The sequence below is a fragment of the Clarias gariepinus genome, chromosome 7 (genome assembly GCF_024256425.1).
Source record: "Clarias gariepinus isolate MV-2021 ecotype Netherlands chromosome 7, CGAR_prim_01v2, whole genome shotgun sequence".
NCBI classification, from domain to species: Eukaryota; Metazoa; Chordata; class Actinopteri; order Siluriformes; family Clariidae; genus Clarias; species Clarias gariepinus.
The window spans coordinates 11008425-11032457 of NC_071106.1; the positions used below are offsets into that span (position 1 = coordinate 11008425).

General features: G+C 37.6%; 1 protein-coding gene across 1 annotated transcript; it reads right to left on the reverse strand.

Annotated features, from left to right (window-relative positions):
• Positions 1–10661: 10661 nt before the first annotated feature.
• On the reverse strand, positions 10662–24033 carry LOC128528344 (sodium- and chloride-dependent GABA transporter 3-like). Its single transcript, XM_053501158.1, has 14 exons — positions 23876–24033; positions 23488–23622; positions 21574–21714; positions 16779–16857; positions 16511–16643; positions 16258–16392; positions 15902–16005; positions 15403–15527; positions 15198–15310; positions 14548–14685; positions 14216–14318; positions 13120–13220; positions 12619–12789; positions 10662–11041 (listed from the first exon to the last, which is right to left on the reverse strand). The coding sequence occupies exons 1-14, from the start codon at positions 24009–24011 to the stop codon at positions 10952–10954; spliced, it is 1704 nt and encodes a 567-aa protein (XP_053357133.1). The 5' UTR covers positions 24012–24033; the 3' UTR covers positions 10662–10951.

The following is a 24033-nucleotide window of genomic DNA, read 5'->3' on the forward strand; positions in this document are numbered from 1 at the left end:
TATCCGCTACCACATGCAGCTCTAAAGGAGTGTGGCTCATTAATTTAAACCAAATCTTATCCCAGAAACTCTGAGCAAAAGTCAGAAATACAGCCTGGATGGGATGCTATTCCACCGGCAGTTACTTTTCACACACACCTATACATAGCTAGGGGCAATTTAGAGTGGACAAGTAGCTACTTGAACATTTTCAGGAGTTGAAAGGAAACTGGTAAATTCAGAGGAAAACCAACAGACACTGCAAAACTGTGAGGCAATAACACTACATTGTATAATATACATTACCCATCCTTAAAGGTTAGGAAGCCAAAGAACTTAACATCTGTCTATTCTACATAATGTGGCGTAGGCGGGGCTTCGGCTGGCGACTATCATGCCTTGCGGGAGGAGTTGCTGTGTGTTCACCCTGTTGGGGAAGGGTGTTTGGGTTAGTGGCTTCGGCCATGTTGTGTGTGTGTTAAGTGTGTGCATGACCTGTTAAATGTGCTCTGGTTCATGCTTAGGCTGAATTGGTGATTCTCAAGGTGAATGTGTTGCTCATGCTGTTTTATGACTGTGTGCCAAATAAAGTACTCCCAGCCATTTGCATTAGGCAGCAAGCCTTACTCGCTCTTGTAATTTTCTTCTTTACAACATCAGAAAAATTTTACCATTTTTTTCTTCACAGGCTAATTAAGTGCTTATTCAGTTCCTTGTTATTTCAACAATACTGCAACTCACTCCTGGCAGGCCTGTCTCTGTCCACCATTTGTCCCCTGCAACTATTCCATTTCTGTAGCTGCCCATATCAAAAATAAATTTCTGTAGTGACTGACAAGTTTGTTTATGTTTCTTCTCTCATAATAGTTTTTATTTTTAATGTTCCTACCTCTGTGACCATGACTAATTGGCGGAAGAAACAGAAAATACAAAAAAGGACCAGAAAGGCTTCTCGAAATCCAGTTAGACGTTGCACTTTTGATAACATATCTGTCACTGATGTAATGATATTCTTGTGTGAACCTCCACCACAAGAAACTGAAAAATAATAAAAGTACTTAATGCACAAATTAGGTCACTCCCTTGTTATGATAATGAAATGAAGAAACAATCAGGCAAAATTCACTGGTAGCCAAGGGCGAGCCTCAAGGTCCATTTTGGTCTACTTTGATTCGGTAAAAAAAAAATATTGCTAGCTTTTTATTCATTTATTTATCTTATGTACTGCTTACCCTAGAGAGGGTTGCAGGAAGCCTGAAGCCTTTCCCAGGAAACTTTGGGCACACAATAGGGAACAAGCTAGACAAGGTGCCAATCCATCACAGGACACACATGCAGACTTTACACGCTCACACCCTTAAGACAATTTAGAAACACCACTTAGCTTATGCTGCATGTCTTTGGGCTGTGGGAGTAAACCCACCAAGGGAAACAATGAACATGCACACAAACCCATGGTGAGAATCAAACCCTCGACCATGGAGGTGCAAGGCGACAATGCAACCCACTATTGTCGTACCACCCTAAAACATCTTAATAATTCAAAAAATGACTTAAGTATTTCCTTATTCAAATGGCAATTTAAAGTAAGGCAGTGCATTGTAGTATGATTGGCTATGGCTTGATTGTATCAATTTATTTGTACACTCTTGCACATTTGCAGTCACCCTGGACATTTCTGGACATTTATAGACATTTATACTTCATTTCATTTTGCACACTTCATTTTGCTCAATTCTGGTCATTTTATTTCTGCATACTTTCTATTTATATTTATTTAATTATTCACTTTTTTGCACATTTCCATAGTTTGCATATTTGTACAGTCATCACTGTGTATATTTTGTACAACTAGTTTTTTTTTTATATATATATTTTTTTGTATATCCCATATTTTATATTTTATATTTTGTTCTTATCTTCCTCTCTATATTTTATTCATTTCCATTCCCTAATTTATTTTTATTTCCTTTTTCTATTGATAATTTAGAGATTAAAGGTCACGAGCAGTCGTATAAGCATTTCACTGCATATCGTACTGTGTATGACTGGATATGTGACAAATAGAATTTGAATATGATACAACATGATACTTTGTATACCAGAACTCATTCCAATTCAATATTGCTTAGTAATTCTTTCAGCTATTACTGTATTCCTAATCTCCAAATACAGTGTATATGTGTGTGTATACGTGTACCTGTGTGTCCAGACCAAATAGAATAATTATGATAATGAAGAAACACACAGCCCACAGCTGAGGTAAAGGCATCAAAGCCACTGCCTGAGGATAAGCTACAAAAGCTAGCCCAGGCCCTGGGGAAAACACACGCACACACACACACACACAAACAGAAAGTGGCCAATTACAAGAAACATTAATAGCACTAAGTGGTGAAATTAATAATGTTGATTATCTCATTACATTTTCATCTGTCAAAGGGTTGGGTTGGGATTAGACATTTGTTCTCGAAGTTGCTGTGTTATAAGAAGGAAAATGGCCAACGTAAGGATGTAAGGAGTAAATTTAACTAACGCCAAATTGGGATGGCTGGTAACAATTAAATTAGAGCATCTGCAAAACAGCAGAACTGGTGTGGTGTTCATGGTATAAATTTCTTCAGCCCTACCAAGGGTCCGAGGAAGAACAATTGGTGAACTGTCGACGTACCCAATAATCATGGCTGCGTGTTAGGAATGAAGGCTCGTCTGTCTAATCCAATTCTGCAGAAGTGATTTTGTAGCACAAATTCAAAGTACACAGCATCACAACTTCCTGTGTATGGGGCTGTGTAATTGCAGACCGAGTACACCCTTTCATGGAAAAGGTATTCCCAAATGGTAGTTGCTTTATTTAGCAGGAAAATATGCCTTGCAACATTGCAAAAACTGTGTGTTTAGTAACAGTGTAGGGAAGATTGCAAGCAATTTGAGGTGATGCCTTGGCCTCTAATCTCTCATCTTGGTGCAAGATACCACAAAACACCGTCAGGTGTATAATGGCTGACACAGCGCTCTGACCTCAGCCTACTAACAGAGATGGAATAAGCAAGGATAAAGAATTTGACTCTGCAGTAATGTACATGTGACAAATAAAGACCAAACGTACAGGATATAGCAGTTTTGTGGAGGCCATGACTTAATAGATCAAAGCTTTATCTGTAGGCCAGAAAATGTGTGTGTGCGCCTTGGGATTTATGTTGTTTGGGTCTTTTAAGTTGATTTTGGTTTCTTTTGTCTTTCGCTTCCAATTGAAAGGTTACTTAGTTAGCCCAGTGAGTAGTCTCATTATTTAAACATCAGTTTGATCTTGTCTAGTTGGTCTAGAATGGCATCTTTCATGCATTTCATTTGTCTCATGGTGAAAGTTCAGGTTAATTCTTCATATCGGAGTTATATTTAGTTTGGTTGAATTTGGTTTTATGTGGGAATTCTTCAATAAGTGTTATTAGTCACATTTATGCTGTGCCTATCCACAATTCATGACAGAATACTACACTCGTACAGTATAATTACCACAGTTAAGTTTAACAGTGCTAAGCAGCAAAGGAAAGTGCACGGGAGCCAACAGCAAGGGATATGTGAGGCAAACAGAACTTGTAGGCAATCACCACATGATGCTGTGTCCAGCCAGTAACATTGAAGAGCATGCAGGTGAGTAGATGGAGAGATGTACATGTTAATCGGTTTGCTTATTCCCCCACCTGATTTTGCAAACAGTTTACTGCATTGCATGCACCTGCATGGAGGGACATGTTGATTGCTCCACCACATGGGTTTAAGGACATTGTGTTCTCTCTGCTGCAGTTTTTTAGGATACTATGTTTACCCCCCCCACACACACACACAGGTTTGAGGACAATTTGTTTGCATTGCCACCCAGATTTGAGGACACTGTGTTCACTACACTGCATGGAATTGACTATTATATGCTCTGTCCCAAGTCCTGTATTCTACTTTGGCCACGCTCCAGTACCAATCTTCAAGATTGTGTTTATGAAAAACCTCCTGTTCCATTCTAAACCCTGTACTCAGACCTGGATTGACTAAAGTTTTTAAAAAAACACCCAGTCTAAATGCCCTGGACTGCAAGTTTTGTCCGAACAGTGGAGGAGGGATTGGTGTCCTGGACCACCTATAGCACTCTGAAGTAGCACTCTTTTGGGGCAGTGATGTCAAAGTAAACCACTAGATTGTTTTTCTGTCCACACAGAACTAAAACGTTTGTACAGTAGTTGGTCTAGTATTGTACTTATCATGCATTTAAATCATCTTATGGTGAAAGCTCAAGTAAATTCTTCATAAGTTTTGTTTTGTTTGTTTTTGTGTGTGTATTTTTTCCATGAACATCAACCTTATTGCCATGTTTGTTGTTCCTGATTCCTGACAACTATTTATATTATTTTTAAATGTATTTTTGAATTTTAACATTTAATTGAATTGTTTTTGAAGGCATCTTTACCCTACAGTGGTGCATGGATGATGGATGGAGCGGCGATGGATGCGTTCGATTGAATTTATAAGATCATACGGTGTTTTGGGTCTCACATCACCAGACACCCTCTCTCAGCTGACCCAGCCGGGGAATATTAACCCCCAACTTAGGTCCTTGCATAGCTAACACCTGAAATACGCATGACCAGTGTTGGGTGCAATGCATTACAAAGTAAAGCGTTAGAGTACTTGGATTACTTTTGATGTAACGAGTAATCTAACACTTTGGGTCTGTCATTGTAGTACTCAGTTATTTAGTTATATTATTTATATTCAAAAATGTCATTTGTGATTTAGACCATTTATTTAATCTGTAAGCCAGACAGCAGTCAGTGTGTGTGTGTGTGAAAGTTGTCCTACCCCCCGATAACCCACCCCCCCTCTGTTATTCCTGATGTTATACCCCTATCTCACCTATGCTGTTTGACTATGCGAGGACCAGCACGCGGAAAGATGAAAAACTAATCACAGCGCGGGAGTCTTGATGAACCGTACTTACGATGAAACCGCCGAGTGATGATGGTTGAGATGAATAATTATAAAAATCTTGACTAATACAACATGCATAAGGAATCATAAATTGAAAAACAATATTACAAAACTTACCCAAAGTCTGTATCATTCTCTTTGCTCCTGATAGTGAGAACACTATGCATATCTTTTTAAATTACCGTAAGCATCTCATATAGTTTATCAATTAGCTTTATCAGTGAAGTGTGCAGAATGAAAATGTGAAATTGTATTTATTAAATAGGTTTCAATCGCAAAATCATAAGTGCATATTAAAAGATGTACAGCGCCATCTGTTGAATTTTGAGATGAACTAATGATTTTTTTGAAGGTAAATTTTTTATTATATATAAGGGCATTTTCTATTTAAATTTTTAATTAGCACATAATCTCTTCTTAAAATGTGTTTAGTAGTTTTAACATGATGCATGCACAAACAAAAAGACAAACAGAAAAAAAAATTAAAAAACATTTGCACACTTATAAGTAATGTGATGTGTTCTTTTACTCATCTTATGTCCCCTCAAATTATTTCATTTGCAAATATATTTAATGTACTGTACAAACAGGCCAATTTTACAGTTTTAATATATGTAATGTACATCTTAGGATTCGTTAACCCAGTAGTGAACGGTGGTGGTGGTCGACAGCACAGATGAAAGCAGGTCTGTATAGTCCATACTGAGGAAAAAGCAACTCCCTGCCAAAAACTCCTTTTAAAATCCAAAGAAGCACGTTTATTGAGATAACACATCTAATAATGTTGTCATCTTAAACAACTCTTTGTCTCCTTACTAATTGCTTCCAAGTCATTCTGAATCACATCTTAGTCATCTGTGTTCTTTTATTTAAAGCTAACTAGATCCTTACACAAGGTTGAATTTCAAATCTTCCTCCGAGCCCTGATCAACAGCACTACTTTTGTGTGTGACATTGGATTGACTTGCAAATATGACGTTATTATGGGATTCAACCCATGAACCCAGAATTTGATGCAGCTGATATTCCAAAGTGGATTAATTGAAAAATGTACAAAGAAACTTACAAGATTTACAAGACTGCCCACCCCATTTCGGCTGCATACTATCTGTAAGAATTTAAAACTTCTTTCACCCATGTTAATTACATTTACTATTGGTCACTAACTGTAAGTTACCAGCTCTGCTGGTCACAGAAGAATATAGGTTGGTGAAGCAACTCAGTAACTGATTAAATAAAGAAAAATAAAAAAACAAAATTGTTGATCTGTTGATAATAAATGGTGTTTGCAGAACTGTTGTATAAAATGAATATAACACTCAAGGTCATGCTGTATTGCTAAATAAAGCATGTTTCCATAGCACGGCTGTGACACCTGCAAATTTACAACCACAGCTGGACTATATCCAGCAGTACAGCACTCCCTCTTGTGTCATAATGCTTAATTATAAGCAAACCCTCATGACACTTACCCTCAGCCAGTGGGCAGATTTGTTTCCAGCATGTGATGTACCCCTCTTGTGTGTACTGTCCCATAGCAGTTTCCAGAAGGAATAGCGGCAAACCACAGGTCACAACACGCACCAAGTAGGGCACCAAAAACACACCTTATAACATGTAAACAATACCAACCTCCAAATTGGTTTTTAATTTAAAAAAATATATTTCTTCCAGAAAGTTATTAAAGACAAAATATTTGCTTAGTTGTTTTGTGAATTTGTTGTGGCAGCAAAAGCACAACATATAACATACAAAGCAACAATAATCATTATAATATATTCATCAATGCTTTTACCATCTCTGCTCTTGTAACAGAGATAAGGGAATCTCCAAACTTTGCCCAAACCCCAATGTCTTTGTAAGGAATCGCCACTAGAGGGTACTGTTTAGTTTTTTGTAGTTTTTGTTTGCAGACTCAGTTTCCCAGAAGGCACCTTGGTCAGGTAATGCGGGAGCTCACCAGAAACGAGGTAGGTCATAAAATTTTCTATAAATAGCTGGTTACACTGGGAAACTTGGTTGAGCATTAAATGTTTGTATGTACTGTGTGTGGAGCTGATGTGGTCTGGTGTATAATTCCAGGATTTGTAAGTACTCTCTGTGTCCCTAGTCTGTGTGTCCCTTGGATGTTTAGCTGATTGCCATGTCTTTAGCCCTAGTCCAGTCTCTCGTCCCCCCCTGTCCAGTCTCTTGTCTCAGCTCCATGCTTAGCTTGTAGAGCCTATGTACTGTGTTGTTGTTAAGGGTAAGCCTGTGTAATGGGTATTAGAGCCTGTGTATTGTTTAAGCCTGTGTTTTATCATAATGCTTATGTCCTGTGTGTCTTGTCATAGAGCCTGGGTATTCTTCGATTATGGTTATTATAATTTGAGTGTTTGTTTCTTTTTGTATTGTTTCTTTGTGATTCATGTTTTGTCATGATTAAAGACTCTTGTTTAAAAACACCCCTCTGTGCCTATGCCTGCCCTTTCATGCCCACGGCAACACCAACAGCCATTATCACCTGCTTCATGACAGTCTCCTGCTACAGCCAGAAGGAATTCGCTTTTAGGCCTTGTTCACACGGGCGTTAAAATCAAGCGTTTTTTTTTTGCGTTCGTAGCGTCCGGTGAGCGCGGATCAAGCGCAGAGTGTTTTCTACACATAGGAGTCAATGAGAGTGTTCATACGGGCTTTGGTGACGTGCGTTTGTTCGGCTGCGCGTTTATACGGCATTAAAAAAACGTTGCATGCAGCTTTTTCTTGGCGTTCAAAACCCAACGAACGCAAGGAAACCGCTTCTAGTTCGTTTTCTGCGCGTTCATTTTACGCTTCGGAGGACCGGATATATCCCATGATCCTACATGCTATACATGGGGGAAATGCGGAAAAGGGCAAAATAAAATAAAATAATTGTTAAACTTGCGCGGAAATTTTCGCATGTTTTTTAAACCACAAAAAAACCTTCCTTTAATCCGACGTTGTGCAGTCAGAAAGTGAACCCGGTAGCGGCGGGCTTTCATATCCAGATCCCGACACACTGCCCCCCACAGGTTAACACACAAACTACAGTTGGGGCTGCAGGCTGACGTTAGACAGAGACAAACGAACGCCGGTGTAGAAGTCAATCAAGCACCACTACAAAATGCAACGTAAACGTCTAGGACGTTCAGAGCACGTTCGTTTATCCAAAAACTTAACACCCGTGTGAACAAGGCCTTACTCTCCCAGAGCCCCCTCGTCTCTAGCTTTCTGTTCTTCTGTTGCCTAAATGCCTAAAACAAAACTTTTGTTCTATTGGCAATAAATTTTACTTGTTTAACAATTTATTTCTTTAAAAAAAAAAACACACACACAATTCTTGCCAATATAACAATTTTAGCAACAGACTACAAAAACTTAATGTTTGGTTTGTTAACTTATTTTAAGAAATTATTGATAGATTTGCTAGATTGAAGAATATTTCATTTGCTAAAAAGGCATTTTTTGCTATAAAGTTTTTTTATATTTGGACATTTAATTTTCAGAGCTCAGGAATGAATTGGAGTTTCACATTAAGACAGTTGTGCAGGAGTTATATGCATGGGTTGATGTTTAAAGAGGAAGGTGTGTAAGTTCTGCACAGTTCCTTAAACTTGAGTAACATTATGGAAGGGCTTTATTGTATGCTTGGGAATTTCTTGTAAAAAAAAAAAAAAAAAAAGGTGTGATATGTGAACTTAAAAGAAATGTTGTGAAAAAAAATTGTTTTTAACAGAAGATGGCCTGGACAGAACTTGTTTGCATTAGCCTGGGATGAAATGTGAGCAAAGATAAAGTCTCTAACCAATTTCTCATAAAATTAAATTCAGCCTTTAAACAATGTGCTCTTCTCAAAATGTATTCCCATCACCAAAATAATACACACAGCAGTCATATGCTTATCTCTTACAGAACATCAAATAAACAATGATGTGAGATTCAAAACACTACCATCTAGTTTTTATTAATGTATGCCTTGGCTTCATTAGACCATGTTACATACAGTATTTAAATGCAAGTGTGTGGAAGTTAGTTTGGTGAGGTCTGTGGGTTTTGTTCCAAAATTACATTTTCAGTTTTACATGCATGTGCAACACGTATGTTATCTATTTTTTACATGGTATGTAGCAAAGCTCAGTAAGTACAACGATAAAAAGCCGTAGACAGATACAAAAATGGTATGTTATAAAATAAATGTTACTTGTTAAATGTTAACATATTTACTGTAATACAAAGTGTTCAGCTGAACTAACAAAAGAATTTGGAAAAAAAATGCAATGAAACATACCAGTCTGCACCTGCTGATCCCGGTCATGCTAGAGGACTGGGAGATGGCATGACAGATCTATCTCTAGCATTAATCTCTGTGGATTGCATCACATGCATCATGCCACACACTTATGGGGTCTACACTTTCTACAGCCAGGCTGAGATTCAGAAGTATGGTAAAATTTACAGTGCTACAAAATGTGGAGTTTTGGCAAACCAGTTGTGGAGTAGAGAGGCACAATTATGTTTGTTTTTGCTGCTGCAGCTTCCTGCCTAACGCCTGTATAGGCAACATGCAAGAGAATTGCTAATCTAGTTGTTGCAGGCCAGGGTTACTAACTGAACAGTGTTAGGTAATGCAATTTGTGTTCAGAGATTTGTACAACTGTGACTTGGAGAGAAATTGTAATAAATAGTAGGAATTTTGTTCGAGTTTAGCAAGATACGGTAGATTCATGTTGATACAGTACATGAGCAAGTTTTTAGAATTGTGTGCATACACCAGTCATCCATAACAATAAAACACAAACATGAAGACCAGTATAGTGTAGATTCAACTTGTGATGTCTGGGCAGCTTTGTCTCCTCAAGGCATGACTCTGGTATCAGGCAACAGGATTTTAGCAGCAGATCCTTTGGGTGTTTTGGGTTGGGAGATGGGGCCTCCATGGATCAGATGTTTCTCTAGTGTATCCCATGGTTGCTCGGTCAGATTGAGATCTGGGGAATTTGCAGGCCAGATCAACAACCTTGAACTCTTTCCTGCTAAGCCCTGTACGTGGCAGACTGGTCATTCTGATAAATTTTTTTTTGTGGCCAGCATTGCCTTTTTTTTTTTTTTTTTTTGGTAGTTTGTACTGCATTGGCTCCTCTGTGGGATTGGTCCAGATGTGCTGGCCTTTGATTCCCGTCGTAAGCATGGGTAAGCCTCTGGTGGCCATGATCCTGTCACCAGTTTGCCTGTGTATAGTCGGTGATCAATTTACTTTGTCAGTGGTCATAATGTTATGGCTGATTGGTGTAGTTACATTTGTGTGTGAGAAATGGGTAAAAACTGCAATGTGTACCATAATCACAATGTATTTAAATTTAAGTTTATTTAAGTTTAGATTCAAGTTTGTTGTTTTCTAAAACTATAGATAAAAATATGTATGACAGACACTTGAATTTATTAGGTTTTTTTGTAATGTTTTTCAGTTTTACTATTAGAAGGATGGCGTGACTACTGAAGAACAGGAATTAATGTTTGGGGATTTATATGGAAATATCAGTGTTATCAGTAGCAGGACTGACTGCAATTGATTTACAGTTGACTTGTAATTGGCTTACACTGGTTTTGTTTAATTTCAGTCTGTTTTAACTTTTGGGAAGTAGAGTTTAATAATAATAATAATAATAATAATAATAACACAACAATTTAAAAATGTTTTGGTTAAATTTTTATATTTAAGTTAAATTAATTAACTTATTTAGTTTTTGTTGTGAATCATTAAGCCACAGGTCACGTTTTTCTTATCATTAAGAAACTAAAGCATTGCTTTATATAGCAGTAAACTGTTTTATAGTTTACACAGAGTAGATATGCACTTTTAGGTGGAGCCCTGGCAATTCAGTAAGTTATTTGTCTTCTGTCTATAGGTCATTTCTCCAGTTTATAAAAAGACAAATGCAATATCTGTTTAGTATTATATAGGTAACATTCCTCAGTATTGCAGACTTTGTCAAAGAGGTGATGTCATTAATTGTCTTTCTGCTCTCTGCTTCTGGGTCAAAGATGAGTTGTTCTCAGGACTGCACAGTTGACACCAGCGCTGTGGAAAAAAGCAAGTACTGTAACTTGTTATATCGTTTAAAAAACAAAAGAACAAAACTGCAGAGATAAAACTGCCTTTGTTTAAAGCACACCACAGTATAACACTGTACAGTACTGTGCAAAGGTTTTAGGCAGGTGTAAAGAAATCCTGCAAAGCAAGGAATTTTATCAATTTTAAAAAAATGCAAAATGAGTGAACAGAAGGAAATTCAAAATCTAATTTATATTTTTGGTGAAAACCCTTTGGCTTCAAACCAGCATTTTTTCTCACACTTGCACAATGTCTGGGATGTTATTGGATCAGAGTCAGGTGTATGATTAACCAATGATACCAAGCATGTGCTAATGATAATCAAGTTTATATGTAGGTTTAAATACACTTATTACCTAAAAAAGAAAGAGTTGGGTGTGGAACAGCTAAACAGTTTCATGTGACAGGTCATACACCATGGCAAGTCAAACTTTTAGAATGAGCACAGTAACAAGATACAAGGTTCTTGTATGCTTTTGCTGTTTTTTCACACCAAATACTGGTTTGATTTGTTTTTTTTTTCATTCATTTACTTTTCATTATGTTTAATTGATTAAAAAAAAGCATTAACATGTTTAAAAGCATTCTTACTTTTTCTAAGCATTTTTTCACATCTGCCTAAAACATTTGTACACTACACAATACCAAGAATCATGCATCACTCATTCAAGCAATAGTCAACACCAATGAAGTTGTCTGTTTCTTTTTCTCTATTCAAAACTTTGAATGAAGTTTACATTTGAATTTGCACTGAAGAAAGTTTCTTCTTTTTTGTGCCCAGTGATTACATCATGGTCAAAACCATCCACAAGAGTTTATTGTTTATTCTAATGCATTCATCTATTGATTGATCTTCGGGAACCTCTTTATCCTGCTGGGGAACTGGAGCTTATTCTAGGATCACTCTGCTAAAGGATGAATTACAGCCTGGATGGGATGTCACCACCAAACACATACTTATTTAAAGCTACAGTAGGGGCAATTTAGAGTGGACAATTTACATACTTGGAGGACTTTAGGATGAAAAAGGTAACTGTAGAACTGTAAGAAATTACCATGGGCATGATAATTATTTAAGATGATGCAATATTAAACTTTAAGACCAAAGGCATTATAATGCTTATCAGTATATTAATGCTATATAGATGCAACATTTCACTATTGACAATAAAATGTCAGTGAAAGGGCACGCACACACTACATGCAATTTGGGATGCCAACAAACCTAATCTGCATGTCTTTGAACTGAAAGGAGGAAACCCACAAAGAACAAGGAGAACATAAAGACTCTGCACACACAGATCCTAGGCAGGAATTGAACCCCCGACCCTGAATTGAAGCTGCGAGGTCACAGGGCTAACCACTACCCCACCGTGCGATCTCTTTCAAGAAATAAATTCCTAAAACCTAGCTATATAAGAATTTTTTGCTTAAATTTTTAGTAGAATTTGATTCAAAATAAGCTTAACAATCTTATATTTGACTATATTCTAACTATATAGAATTTAAGCTAAGATATAATTTGTGGCAGTGTCTATTCTCACCTCTCTGAGGCTCCCTTTTGCTTTCCTTAAGTCGCCCAGTGCCCATGCAGGAACCAGCAGGATGGAAGAGAGAGCCATCAGCCAGCCGAGCCCATATGCCCAGGCTGGGTACACATACCAGCGGTTATACGTCAGAGGCTGGACCTCCATCAAAGAATAGATGAAACATACCTATGCAATAAGGAATAGATATCAGTCAACAATAAATTCTGCAATGTTGTGTTTGTTTGAAATGGAAACATTTATTATTAAACAGGGAAATTAAATTTGTTACTGTTATAGGGAGAAAATACTGTCTAAGATCAGTGTATGCAATTGTGTGGCTTGTTCACAAATAATGAGTTCAGTTATCAGTTGCATGTATCAGATCATCTTAAAGGACTTCATGTACTAAAAGTCCAAGGTAATCAAAAAAATTTTAGTTAATATGATAAATTTATAAAATAGGTTTCTTTAAATAAATAAAAACCAGGGTATAACCACAGGCAATTAAAACCTTACCAGAAAAATTAATGGAGTAATGTATTTCCAGCAAAGCCTGAAGATGATGCTGGGGTATGACTCTGTCATGTCTTTAATGATGTCACACATTCGATCAGCTCCTGAAAAAGCCATTGTTATAATGGTCAAAGAGTCCCAGGTTTAAAATCCTAGACTATATTTGAAAAAAAAAAAGATAAATTAACTTGGGCAGTTTTCGGGGGAGCATAAAAATTAAGAAATGCGTTTCCCAAGGGTTTTTATAAGCATAAACAAAATATTATGGAAAATTTCGGTTATATCAGGGTGAGTCCTGGCAGTTCTACCCCCCTACAGGTTAGTCACACTTGAGAAATCAGACTGCAGTTGTGTTTTTGACCGTGAATATGAGCATAAAAAATATTAGTACGTTCAGGATTATGAAAAACCTTGAAAGTAATTACCAAAAGTTTGACTTAAACTGCAATTTCTATTTACAGTAGAAGTTTCACTTCACTAGTTGCAATTACCCCTTTATACATGTTCACATGCAAGATCAAAGATTCTAGAAGAAGAATGTGTAGTGATTTAAAAATGTAAAAAACATTATTCTTTTTTTTCACTAGTTTTGCAGTCAAACCCTTCATTTGTCTCCATTGCGATGCTGTATTTATGGTGCAATGAGTAAATAAGTAAGTTAATCAAATGTATTTTGGCTTTAAGCGCTTCAACATTTTAAGATAAAGAAATTTGGTGTGAAAAGAATTTCCAGTTGTTTTAGTCATATTGTTTATGACATCATATTTTAACAAATTGACTGGATCTTCAATTAAAAAGTCACTTTCAGTACGACTGCAATATCAAACCTGAACACCCCCACTTCAGTCCACCAGTGGACAAACTTTGTCTGATTTTTGAACTTCTTTTTTGATGGCTATTCTTATTTCATGTTTAATTTCTATGAATATAGGTGATGCCATGGCAGAATCATGTAGCAATCTGGAGAAGCCGCTCTGGATTGGAGTAGCTAACTTTCCGATTAACTATAAACCTCTAAAATCTATGTATTATTGATAAGTAGAATTTGCTAATAACAAATTAGTGCGCACAGCTAATATGTGAGGTGTCTGTGTCTCACCAAAGGCCCAGCCAACTGCCAGACACTGAAATACAGAAAGAAAGAAGATGCAGGCGCCATTACAGGCATAGTAGTCAAACAGCTGAAAGACGTACATTCCACCCTGTAAGACAAAATAAAAAAATAATAATTACAAATACAATCTGACTTTGAGAACTACCTAGTTTCTAAACTCAAAGATTTACTTTGGAAGAGAAAGCAGTATTATCATGAGACTAATGGATGTGTTGATGGGGCTCTGAAAGAAACCCAGTGAATCTTGTTATTGTTCCTTTCTGTTTCTATATTGATATAAAAACATGGCTATATAAATTTTTTTTATTCGTGCCTACCTTTGTGACCATGATCAATTGGCTGAAGAAGCAGAAAATACAGAAAATCAGCAAAAAGATTTCTCGGCATCCAGTTCTACGGAGCACTTTTGGGAACACGTCTGTCACTGATGTAATGATTACCTCCATTGCAAGAAACTAGAAGACAATAAACGTACAGTAATATACTTAACAGCTTAACTGTTCCAACCAATCTTACATATAAAGCACAATTTAGGTGGGCTTTTTAACATGACGAGTTGGAAAGCAATCAGGCTAAAGTTGCAGGGTAGGGAGAGATGTCCATGAAAAAGATCAAGCAGCACAAGACAATGTATCACTGAAGACACATGTGTGACAACCTTTGACCTTTTCTTCATTCAAGACAAGACAATAAAACGCCAAGTCAGAGCACCATTGTAGATTGAACTGGCAGCACGAGACAATGTATCACCCATGAGACATGTAAAAATCTTTGGCCTTTTTTCCATTTAGGACAAGACAAAAAGAAAAGTTAAAGCACCATTGTACAATGCATGCCATGGCTGTGATTACCAACAGTATAAGTAGAAAAAATCACATAGTACTATTAATCTGAAGAACCACACTCTTCCTCAAGTTATTGTCATTCACAAGCCCTAAATACAGTGTGTATGTGTGTGTACATGCACCTGGGTGTCCAGACCGAGCAGAATAATCATAATAAAAAAGCACACAGCCCACAGCTGAGGAAAAGGCATCAAAGCCACTGCCTGAGGATAAGCTACAAAAGCTAGCCCAGGACCTGAAGAAAAAGAAATTGCCATATGTAAGCATGTATGTATACTCTATACTGTATACATACATTATTTATTTTAATTTTACAACATGTGATACCTGACTCGGCCACGTCCTCTATAGGAACACCTTGTACATGAGCCATGAAGCCCAGAACGGAGAACACTGCAAAGCCTGCTACAAAACTGGTGCCACTGTTTAGCAGGCACAGCCAAAAGCAGTCCCTAAAAATATCGAGAATTATATTATACTCAAATGAGACACAATATCTACAGTATGATTCTTAATTTTAAAAAATATTATTAACTAATAATGAAAGCATTTTTGATAATTCTTTTATTGATTTAAATAGATTTACATGCACTGTGCAACCTTAACTACACTATAATTACATAATAAATAATAATTAGGAAATATATTGATTATTTGCTTTAGACATTATTGTAATTATTATTATACACATGAATTATGATATATTGTTAATCAACTTATGGTGACCAATTGTTCAAATTCCTTATTTATTTATTTTATAATATTATATCAACTATACTAGCCACTGATGTAATGCAATGTTAATGTTATAAAATGTTCAGGTTACCTATAGCAGTTGTTGTTGTATTGGTTGTAGCTGCCTAGCACAGTCAGTATCCCCACACCTATACTATAGGAGTAGATAATTTGACTGGCTGCCTCCATCCATACCTGCGCAGCAAACAAACACAAAGGAATCAGTTAACAAACTATAATTACGTTGTTTATTTTTCTTAAATGTAAAGTTATGCACCAAAAATGTTGTTATATTTTGCTGTAGACATTAACTACTAAAAGTAAGGCTTGAGAATGTATTTTTAAGAGAAAATGGTAAGATATTTCAATTATCAATGTTTGTCAGTATAATCCCATTGCAGTAATCCATAAAAGTGTGTCTTTTTGCATGCTGTGCATTTTCTGCACCTGAGGATCCAACAGTCTCTGGAAGTCAGGATAAAGGTAGAAAATAACTCCTTCTCTGGCTCCAGGGAGAGTCAGTCCACGAATCAGCAACACCAACAGCATCACATAAGGGAACGTAGCTGTGAAATACACCACCTCATAGCAGTGAACAGAAAACAAATTAAATAATGTCATATAAACTGTGTTCCAATGTTATAATGGTAGGAAATGTACGTATATGAATAAGTTAAATATAATTCAAGCACACACTCACCTTGCCAGTGGACTTGACTCCTTTCCATATAGAGAAATAACATATAATCCACATTGCGATTAGACATAGGAGAATCTCCCAGTTGATGTTACCCACTTCATCAATACCTTTAGAGATAGTAAGCACTCTGCGTCTGTGCAGTAAGATGATAGAAATAAGTGAAAGCGTAATATAATGTAGATTTACTATTTAATCTGTCTAGGTCAACTACTACATTAATGATAATGAGGATAAAAAGTTTTACAAGATTGGCATGTTTGACACTTACTCCCAAAACTCTGTGGCTGCTGATGTTGAGTTGACCTGCCTCGTCCAGTTGTCATTATTTAAGACAGTAATGCAGCTGTCTAAGAAGGAAAGGAAGAGAAAAAGAAATATGCAAGATTTGGTACTGATTAGCTCATTCATGTCTGTATACTCTATCAATGTTTGTGTATTTTTGGACAAATAAAATACATTTGGAACTGGATTAAGGTCTGATCAATGACTTGGCCAGTCGAACATTTTCCACATTTTTTTCGATGATGAAGACCTTGGTTGTGTTGGTAGTGTATTTATAAGAATATCCCGTACTCCAGAAGCGCCTTTGTGAGGTCAGACACTGATGCTGGATGAGGGGACCTTAACCCGCTGGAAGACCTTTGGGATGAATTAGAGTGGAGACCACGAGCCAGGCCTTCTCCAACATCAGTGTCTGATGTCACAAATGCGGTCTGGAAGAATGGTCAAAAATTTGTAAATGTCCCACAAGGTGGGTAGCTGGGTGTCTATAATTTGGTGAGGGATTTTCACGACCCTCTAAAGGGCTTTATAGTCCAGAGCAGTGCAAGTGCAGTGCAGTTGCCACACTGAGATGCAGTGTGTGAGGATGCTCTCAAAAGAACAGTGCTAAAAGTTCTCCAGTATCCAGTATACTTTTTATGTCTTCTCAGATGCTGTTGTGCCTTTCTTTTCAGAAAAGAAGAGTTCAAAAATTAGTTGGATGTGAATCCCAAGGAACTTAAAGCTGGGTAGACACTCAACAACAGCTCAGTTGATGTGAATGGGAGCATAAGTGTGATTGCCAGCTCGTCTGAAATCCACAATGTTCTCCTTTGTCTTCTTGGTGTTGAGTTGCAGGTTGGTATCCTCACATCATGCTACTACAGTATGTGCTTAATCTCCTCCCTGTAAGCTATTTCATGTTACCTCTTAAAAGGGCAAGGGTTAGGGCTAGCTGCTTTCCTTGCCTTTACCCTGCCCAAAATAGCACACACTTCAGAGGTGGACTGTTTGAGTGTCTGCTGACATGGTAATAGGTCGGCTTTGAGCAGGCACTCAATGTTCCCTTTCTCAAAACGAGCATAGAAAAGGATTGCACGCTTTGAGCATTAGGTAGACCTCCACTGCTTCTGGTCACGGAATGCTATGATGTTTCTGTATGTGGCCACCCAATCTACACACCTGTTTATATAAAAGAAAACAGAATACAGTATGTGTGGGTATTGATGATGGTGACTAAGTCAGTCGTTGCCTAAAGAAGGAAATTCACTCCAGTCATGTCTAAATTGCTGCATCAGCCCCATCCAGTCAGACTTTACCAATCCCGATTGTTGGATTTACACGTTTGATGACTGGAAAATATTTGGGTAGCAGAAACAAGGAAAGATGTTCAGATTGTCCAAGGTTGGGGAGGAGTGTGACTACGTAAGCCTTAGCCACACTTGTATAAAAACATGATCTAGGGTTTTGTGTTTCCTAGTGAAGGAGGACACATTTTGTTGGAATTTTGGCAAAACCGATCTTAAGTCACTGTAATTAAATCCCCAGCAACAATAAAAGCTCAGTCAGGATGCACTGTTTGCAGTTAATATGCCGTGATTGTTAATAGCACCATTGAGTTCTTTCTTGGCTGTGCTAGCTCTAGCATCCAGGGGGACATACACTGCAATCACAACAATGCATGTGAACAAAGAAGCAATGATAAATAAGAATGGCCTCCACTTAATAATCAGGTATTTAAGATTTGCAGAGTAGGTAGTAGAAACAGTGTCAGAGACAGTGCACTAGGTTTTGTTTACATAAACTTTACCCAACTTCACATTTACATTACCCAACTGTTTTTACCTGAGCATGCTGCTTCTTTATTAGCCCTAAAATTTGTGTTTTTGAAGTTTCTGAGAAAATCATGATCTTGCATTCCGTAATCAAACTCTCTCTGCGTGAGAGTTCCGATCCTAAACTCTCTCTGCGTGAGAGTTCCGATCCTAAACTCACCAAGTTTGTTCTCCAGGGACCACACATTAGCGAGAAAAATGTTAAAATGTGGTGGCAGATATGGGTTTAACCTTAGCTTAGCCCAAAGTCCTCTGCATTTTCCTCATCTTTGTTTATGGTCACTTTCGGTTGGGATAAAGGGCTCACTATGTTGTGGTTTCCTTATAGGTTTCCTTCTAGCATTCCTTATATGCACCGGTAATATCCGGTGAAAGGTGAAAATAAAATCAGAAACAGAGTTTGTGCAGATATTATTGATGTCCAAAAGTGACTGTCGTAGGTTATACTCGCACAGCGGAACCACGAAAGCATGCAGATGAATAGTGCATAAATAAGCACAAATACATAAAATCTGGAGAGACACTAAGCCTCATGATGTGTACGTTCCCATATCTCTGTCTACTCTGCCCTAAATCAGACAGGGATTTGGGAAGCTATAGTGCATTGGTGCTATTCTATTATTGCCAGCATTGACTTGCAATTGTAATGCATTGTGTTTCCATTTCCTTGGGATCGGAGTGGATAGTCCTCATGGACATGGGTAAGCCTTGGGTGTTCTGTTTGCTTTTTTTTTCATTAAAACATTAACTAAACTTTTGAATAAAACTGGGGGAATGGTTGACATTAAGACTGGTGAACATAAGCAGAATTTATTTGATTTCTAATATTGTTAATATTCTATGAGCCAAAGAAAGAAGCTGATCTCTTCAGTCAAACTAAAGGGGGCCAGGGGTAGCTCAGTGGTTAAGGCATTGGACTACGGTTCGTAAGATCCCAGGTTCAAACCCCACAACCACCAAGTTGCCACTGTTGGGCCCTTGAGCAAGGCCCTTAACCCTCAACTGCTCAGATGTATAATGAGATAAAATGTAAGTCACTCTGGATAAGAGCGACTAGTCAGTCATGAAGCAACTTACATGAAAATCAGAATTCTAAATGTAAGTAATGCTGCTGTGAATCTCTTTCCTGAGGCACAATTTTCAGAGATTCTAGATTAAGGAATAGTGGAATAGACAGTTCATCAATGTCCAAGGTGATAGCCCCCAAAAACTGTGACTGAGCAAAAGGATTTATCAGGTGGTTCTTTGTTTTCTAGGGGGTAGACCCCCTAATCAAAGGGGAAAAAAGATTTAAAAAAAGTCTTAGCTGCACTCAGCAGGAGAAGAAAACCTATTTGGTTCCCAAATCTCTGAAAAAGCACCACCTGAACACCACTCTCTAAGGCATCGTCTTTCTCCACAAACGATTTTGACATATCTGGGTGTTTAAGAATGGGTGCAGAAGTAAAGGTTTGCTTAAGCTTTTCAAAATCTTGTGTAGTACTAGATTTCCACTATAGTTAATTAGTCCTTATTTTGCTTGGGCAATAGGGCTGCAATCATCATGCTAAAACCCCTAATGTGTCCACAACAGAAGTCTGCAAAACCAAGGGAAAAACTGCAGTTCCTTAACAGTGGTTGGGGAGAATGAGGTTACTGCAGGGATCTTATCTGTGTATGAGCACAGGCTTTGACACAATTAGAAGACTTCAACTCGTTCAGTCTGTTGGAGAGATTTGGGCGTACTTCAAGATGTCATCTATATAATTTTTTTCAGCATGTCATGGAGCACATTGTTGAATCCACAGGTGGTGCAGAGGAAAGCTCATACAGCATAACCTGGTAAATGTTGTGGCCAGATGTGGTGCTCAAGACAGAGTTTTGATTTATTCCAATGCAAATGCACACTAGGTGGTAGGCACTTCTCAGGTCCAGGTTTGCAATACTTTGGCTTCTAGCAGTTGCTATAGGCATGCTGGCAATGGATATCAATATTTTATGGTGATCTGGGTTAGGTCTTGGTAATCTATACATGGTATAAGGACCCTCCATTTTTCTCCACAAAGAAGAATCATTCATGGCTTGTGTTTCTTTCTGGGACAGTGGATAAACTTGAAAAGCTCAATGGCGAGTCATACAGCCGAAGTGGTGCAGTCTGCTAGCCTTGTTGCTGCTGAAAATATCACAGAACTCTTTTTGAGTTTCTGGGCTCTTAATAGTAGTTAAAGTTACACTTATGATGGGAATGTGTAACGTCAGTCAGATAATGTTCAGACTGGTAGGTGATACACAGATTTTGTGGGAAGAGAGGTATATCATGTTTGTGCATCCAAAGTAAACCCAGGATGACAAGGAACTGGGTCTTGACAGTGTTGAGAAACAAGATGCATTTAGAGTGCAGTACACTGATGTGATACATGGCAGGTTCTGTAGGAGGTTCTGTTCCAACCTCCTCCGATGGGACCACTGTCCAGAGCTTACACTAATTTGGTGTTGTAGAATAGGGTACAATAGAACAGGAGTCACTATATTGGAGTGAGAGGTTGAGGGCAGGGCATGATTTGAGCAGGGATACGAGGGGATGAGATGCCCCCTGTTAAAAAAAAATGACAAAAACAAAACAACAACCACCCTTCAGATTAATGATGATGTGTATTATGTAAAATTTGTCATGAAAATGAAATATTTAAACTCTCTACATATACACTATAAATAACAGCGATTAGCCAATCAGAATTCAATATTGAAACGCGCTGCTCTCAAGCTTACACATTTTCGCAACGACCACGAAACTTAACTTAAATGCAGGGTCAAACCTTATATGCCAAGTTTTCACCCAGGCCTTTTTATTCAAAAATATACAGCATTTTCTGTCGGTAGGCAAAAATGTTTATGGAAACAGTAAAGCCTGAATAAATTAAGCAGTATTTATAAAGCAAGGCTTGATAAGTTTCATCAATTTAAGACACTTTTGGTCATAATTCATACTTGTGTTCCAGGTGTTGCCACAGCTGGCCCAGGGAAGCTGGGAATTGAAAGATAAAATCAAATAGAGCAGTGCCCAGGCCAGGATTATGATGTAGTACATGCATCCATACAGTTGAATCATTTGGCCTGCATAGCCAACACCTGAAACAAAACAAAGAGCCAGTAAGTTACAGACCACAGGAAATAATTTATTACACTAGCAAAAGTTTGTGAACACCTGACATTTACTCCCATATGTGGGTCTTACCTAAACTAAGGTGGAAACACACAATTTTCTAAATTAATTATATGCTGTAGCATTATGATTTCCATTCACTGGATCTAAGAAACCTTTTCCAAAATTATTATACCATTGTACACAGATCATGGTCAATATAGATGTAGTTTGGTGTGAAAAAAATTAAGTGGCCTGCACAAAGCCCTTCAAGTTAGCCCTACTTACCCTGCATCACGCCCAACCACTTGTGCTCTTGTGAGTTAAAAAAAAAAAAAAAATTCTGTTATTGTAGAAAAGGGATACAGCTCAGTGGTAAAGCCCACTGTCTGAAATAAGACCTTCAATACTCCACAAGTGTCCACATACTTTTGGTCATATGGTTATTGTATACTTTTTTCTTCTTTTTTTTAAATGCCATTTAGAGCGGTGATCCAGTGCATTACTGATAAATGCCTATGAAATGTATGTTACTTAGATACTTTAAGTCACTTAGTCATATCCAGAAAACAAACATCTGATTAATCTTTAAAAATCTTTGGCTGAATTTTGAGTATAATGAAAAAAAACTTTATAATTTTCCTCCTTTGCATGGTTCATAGCCATTTTTAACCCAGCTGATACAATTCTAATGTCGAATTAAGATGAATTAATGCTAATTCAAATTTCCAGAGCCCTTATGAAGTTTGTTGTTCCATAATAAAGAAAGAGAAACTTTGTCATGTTAAATATCAGGTATGTTTTTTGTGCAACTAAAGAATAAAAAGACAGAAATTATTGCTGTTGGGAAATTCCTCAGAGAGAGGAAGTGCTGGTCAGGCTGGTGTCCCTGTCTGTGAAAACTGGAAAGTGCATCATAAACCTGGGTGTTTTTTCAGATAGTGACCTCGGTTTTCAGACCCACTTTAAGCAGCATCCTACCATCTTTAAGGACATACCCAAGGTCTGTGACATTTTCTCAGCTGCTTATAATAAGGAAGTTTTGTGTCAACTTGTCTGGAACACTGTAAGCTTATCTTATCTAATTTACCAAAATGCAGCCTATGCTGCATGACTGTGGAAGGAAATCCACCAAGCATGGGAAGAACATGCAAACTCCATGCACACAGACCTGAGGCGGGACTCGAACCTGGACCACGGAGGTGCAGGGCGACAGTGCTAACCGCTAAGCCACCATGCCACCTGTAAGAGCATGGTACATCTGTTTTACCCAGCTACACTTGCTATACCAGTGTCATTAAAAAGTATTCTAAAATATAATTACTGATTTTTAAATGCCTTGATGGTCTTGCTTCACTGTTTTTAGTCAATTAATAGTTTGATATGGACCATGTACCAGTCTCAGCTCTCTCTCAGTCAACTTATGAGCACTCTGAATAATCAGGACACAAATAAGAGAAGACTAAAGACTCATCTGTTTGTCACAACCGGAATTTAAATAAAGCCTATAGAAAGGGTTTTGTTTTTATATCTAAGAAATACACAAGACAGACGAAAAGCACAAGCTGTTGTTATCTCAACTTTAGGTCTATGTTATTTATTTTAGTGTGCATTATGTTTTGAGAAAGATGGTTACAGTACCATTATCATCATCATCATACACATGAGCTGACTGCTGCATAGTAAAACTTTGTCAAGCTGACCTTGAATATGATTCCATGCATAACCTTATAAACACAGCAAACCCTTATGTCACTTACCTTCAGCCAGTGGGCAGATTTTTTTCCAGCATGTGATGCCCCCCTCTTGTGTGTACTGTCCCATAGCAGTTTCCAGAAGAAATAGGGGCAAACCGCAGGTCACAGCAAGCACCAAGTAGGGCACCAAAAACACCCCTTATAACATGAAAACAATACCAACCCCTGAATTAGTTAACAAATTTTAAAAAAATTAACTTGGTTACAACAAATAGATCAATGTTACACTATAAATGAAAAATAAATCGCTATGCATAATTCATAAAATTCTGGTTTAATGCCTGAATTTTTTAAAAGTCAGAAAAAGCCAAATGATTATAAATCACAGTAAATCATTCATACAATCTAGGAGAGACAATGATCAGTATAATATATCTGTCAGTGCTCTTACCTCCTCCATTCCTGTAGCAGAGATAAGGGAATCTCCAAACATTGCCCAAACCCACTATGTTTCCTGCTACAGCCAAAATAAATTCGATTTTGCTCTCCCAGAGCCCCCTCGCCTCTAGCTTTCTGTTCTTCAACATCTCTTCATGAAGATCTAGCTCC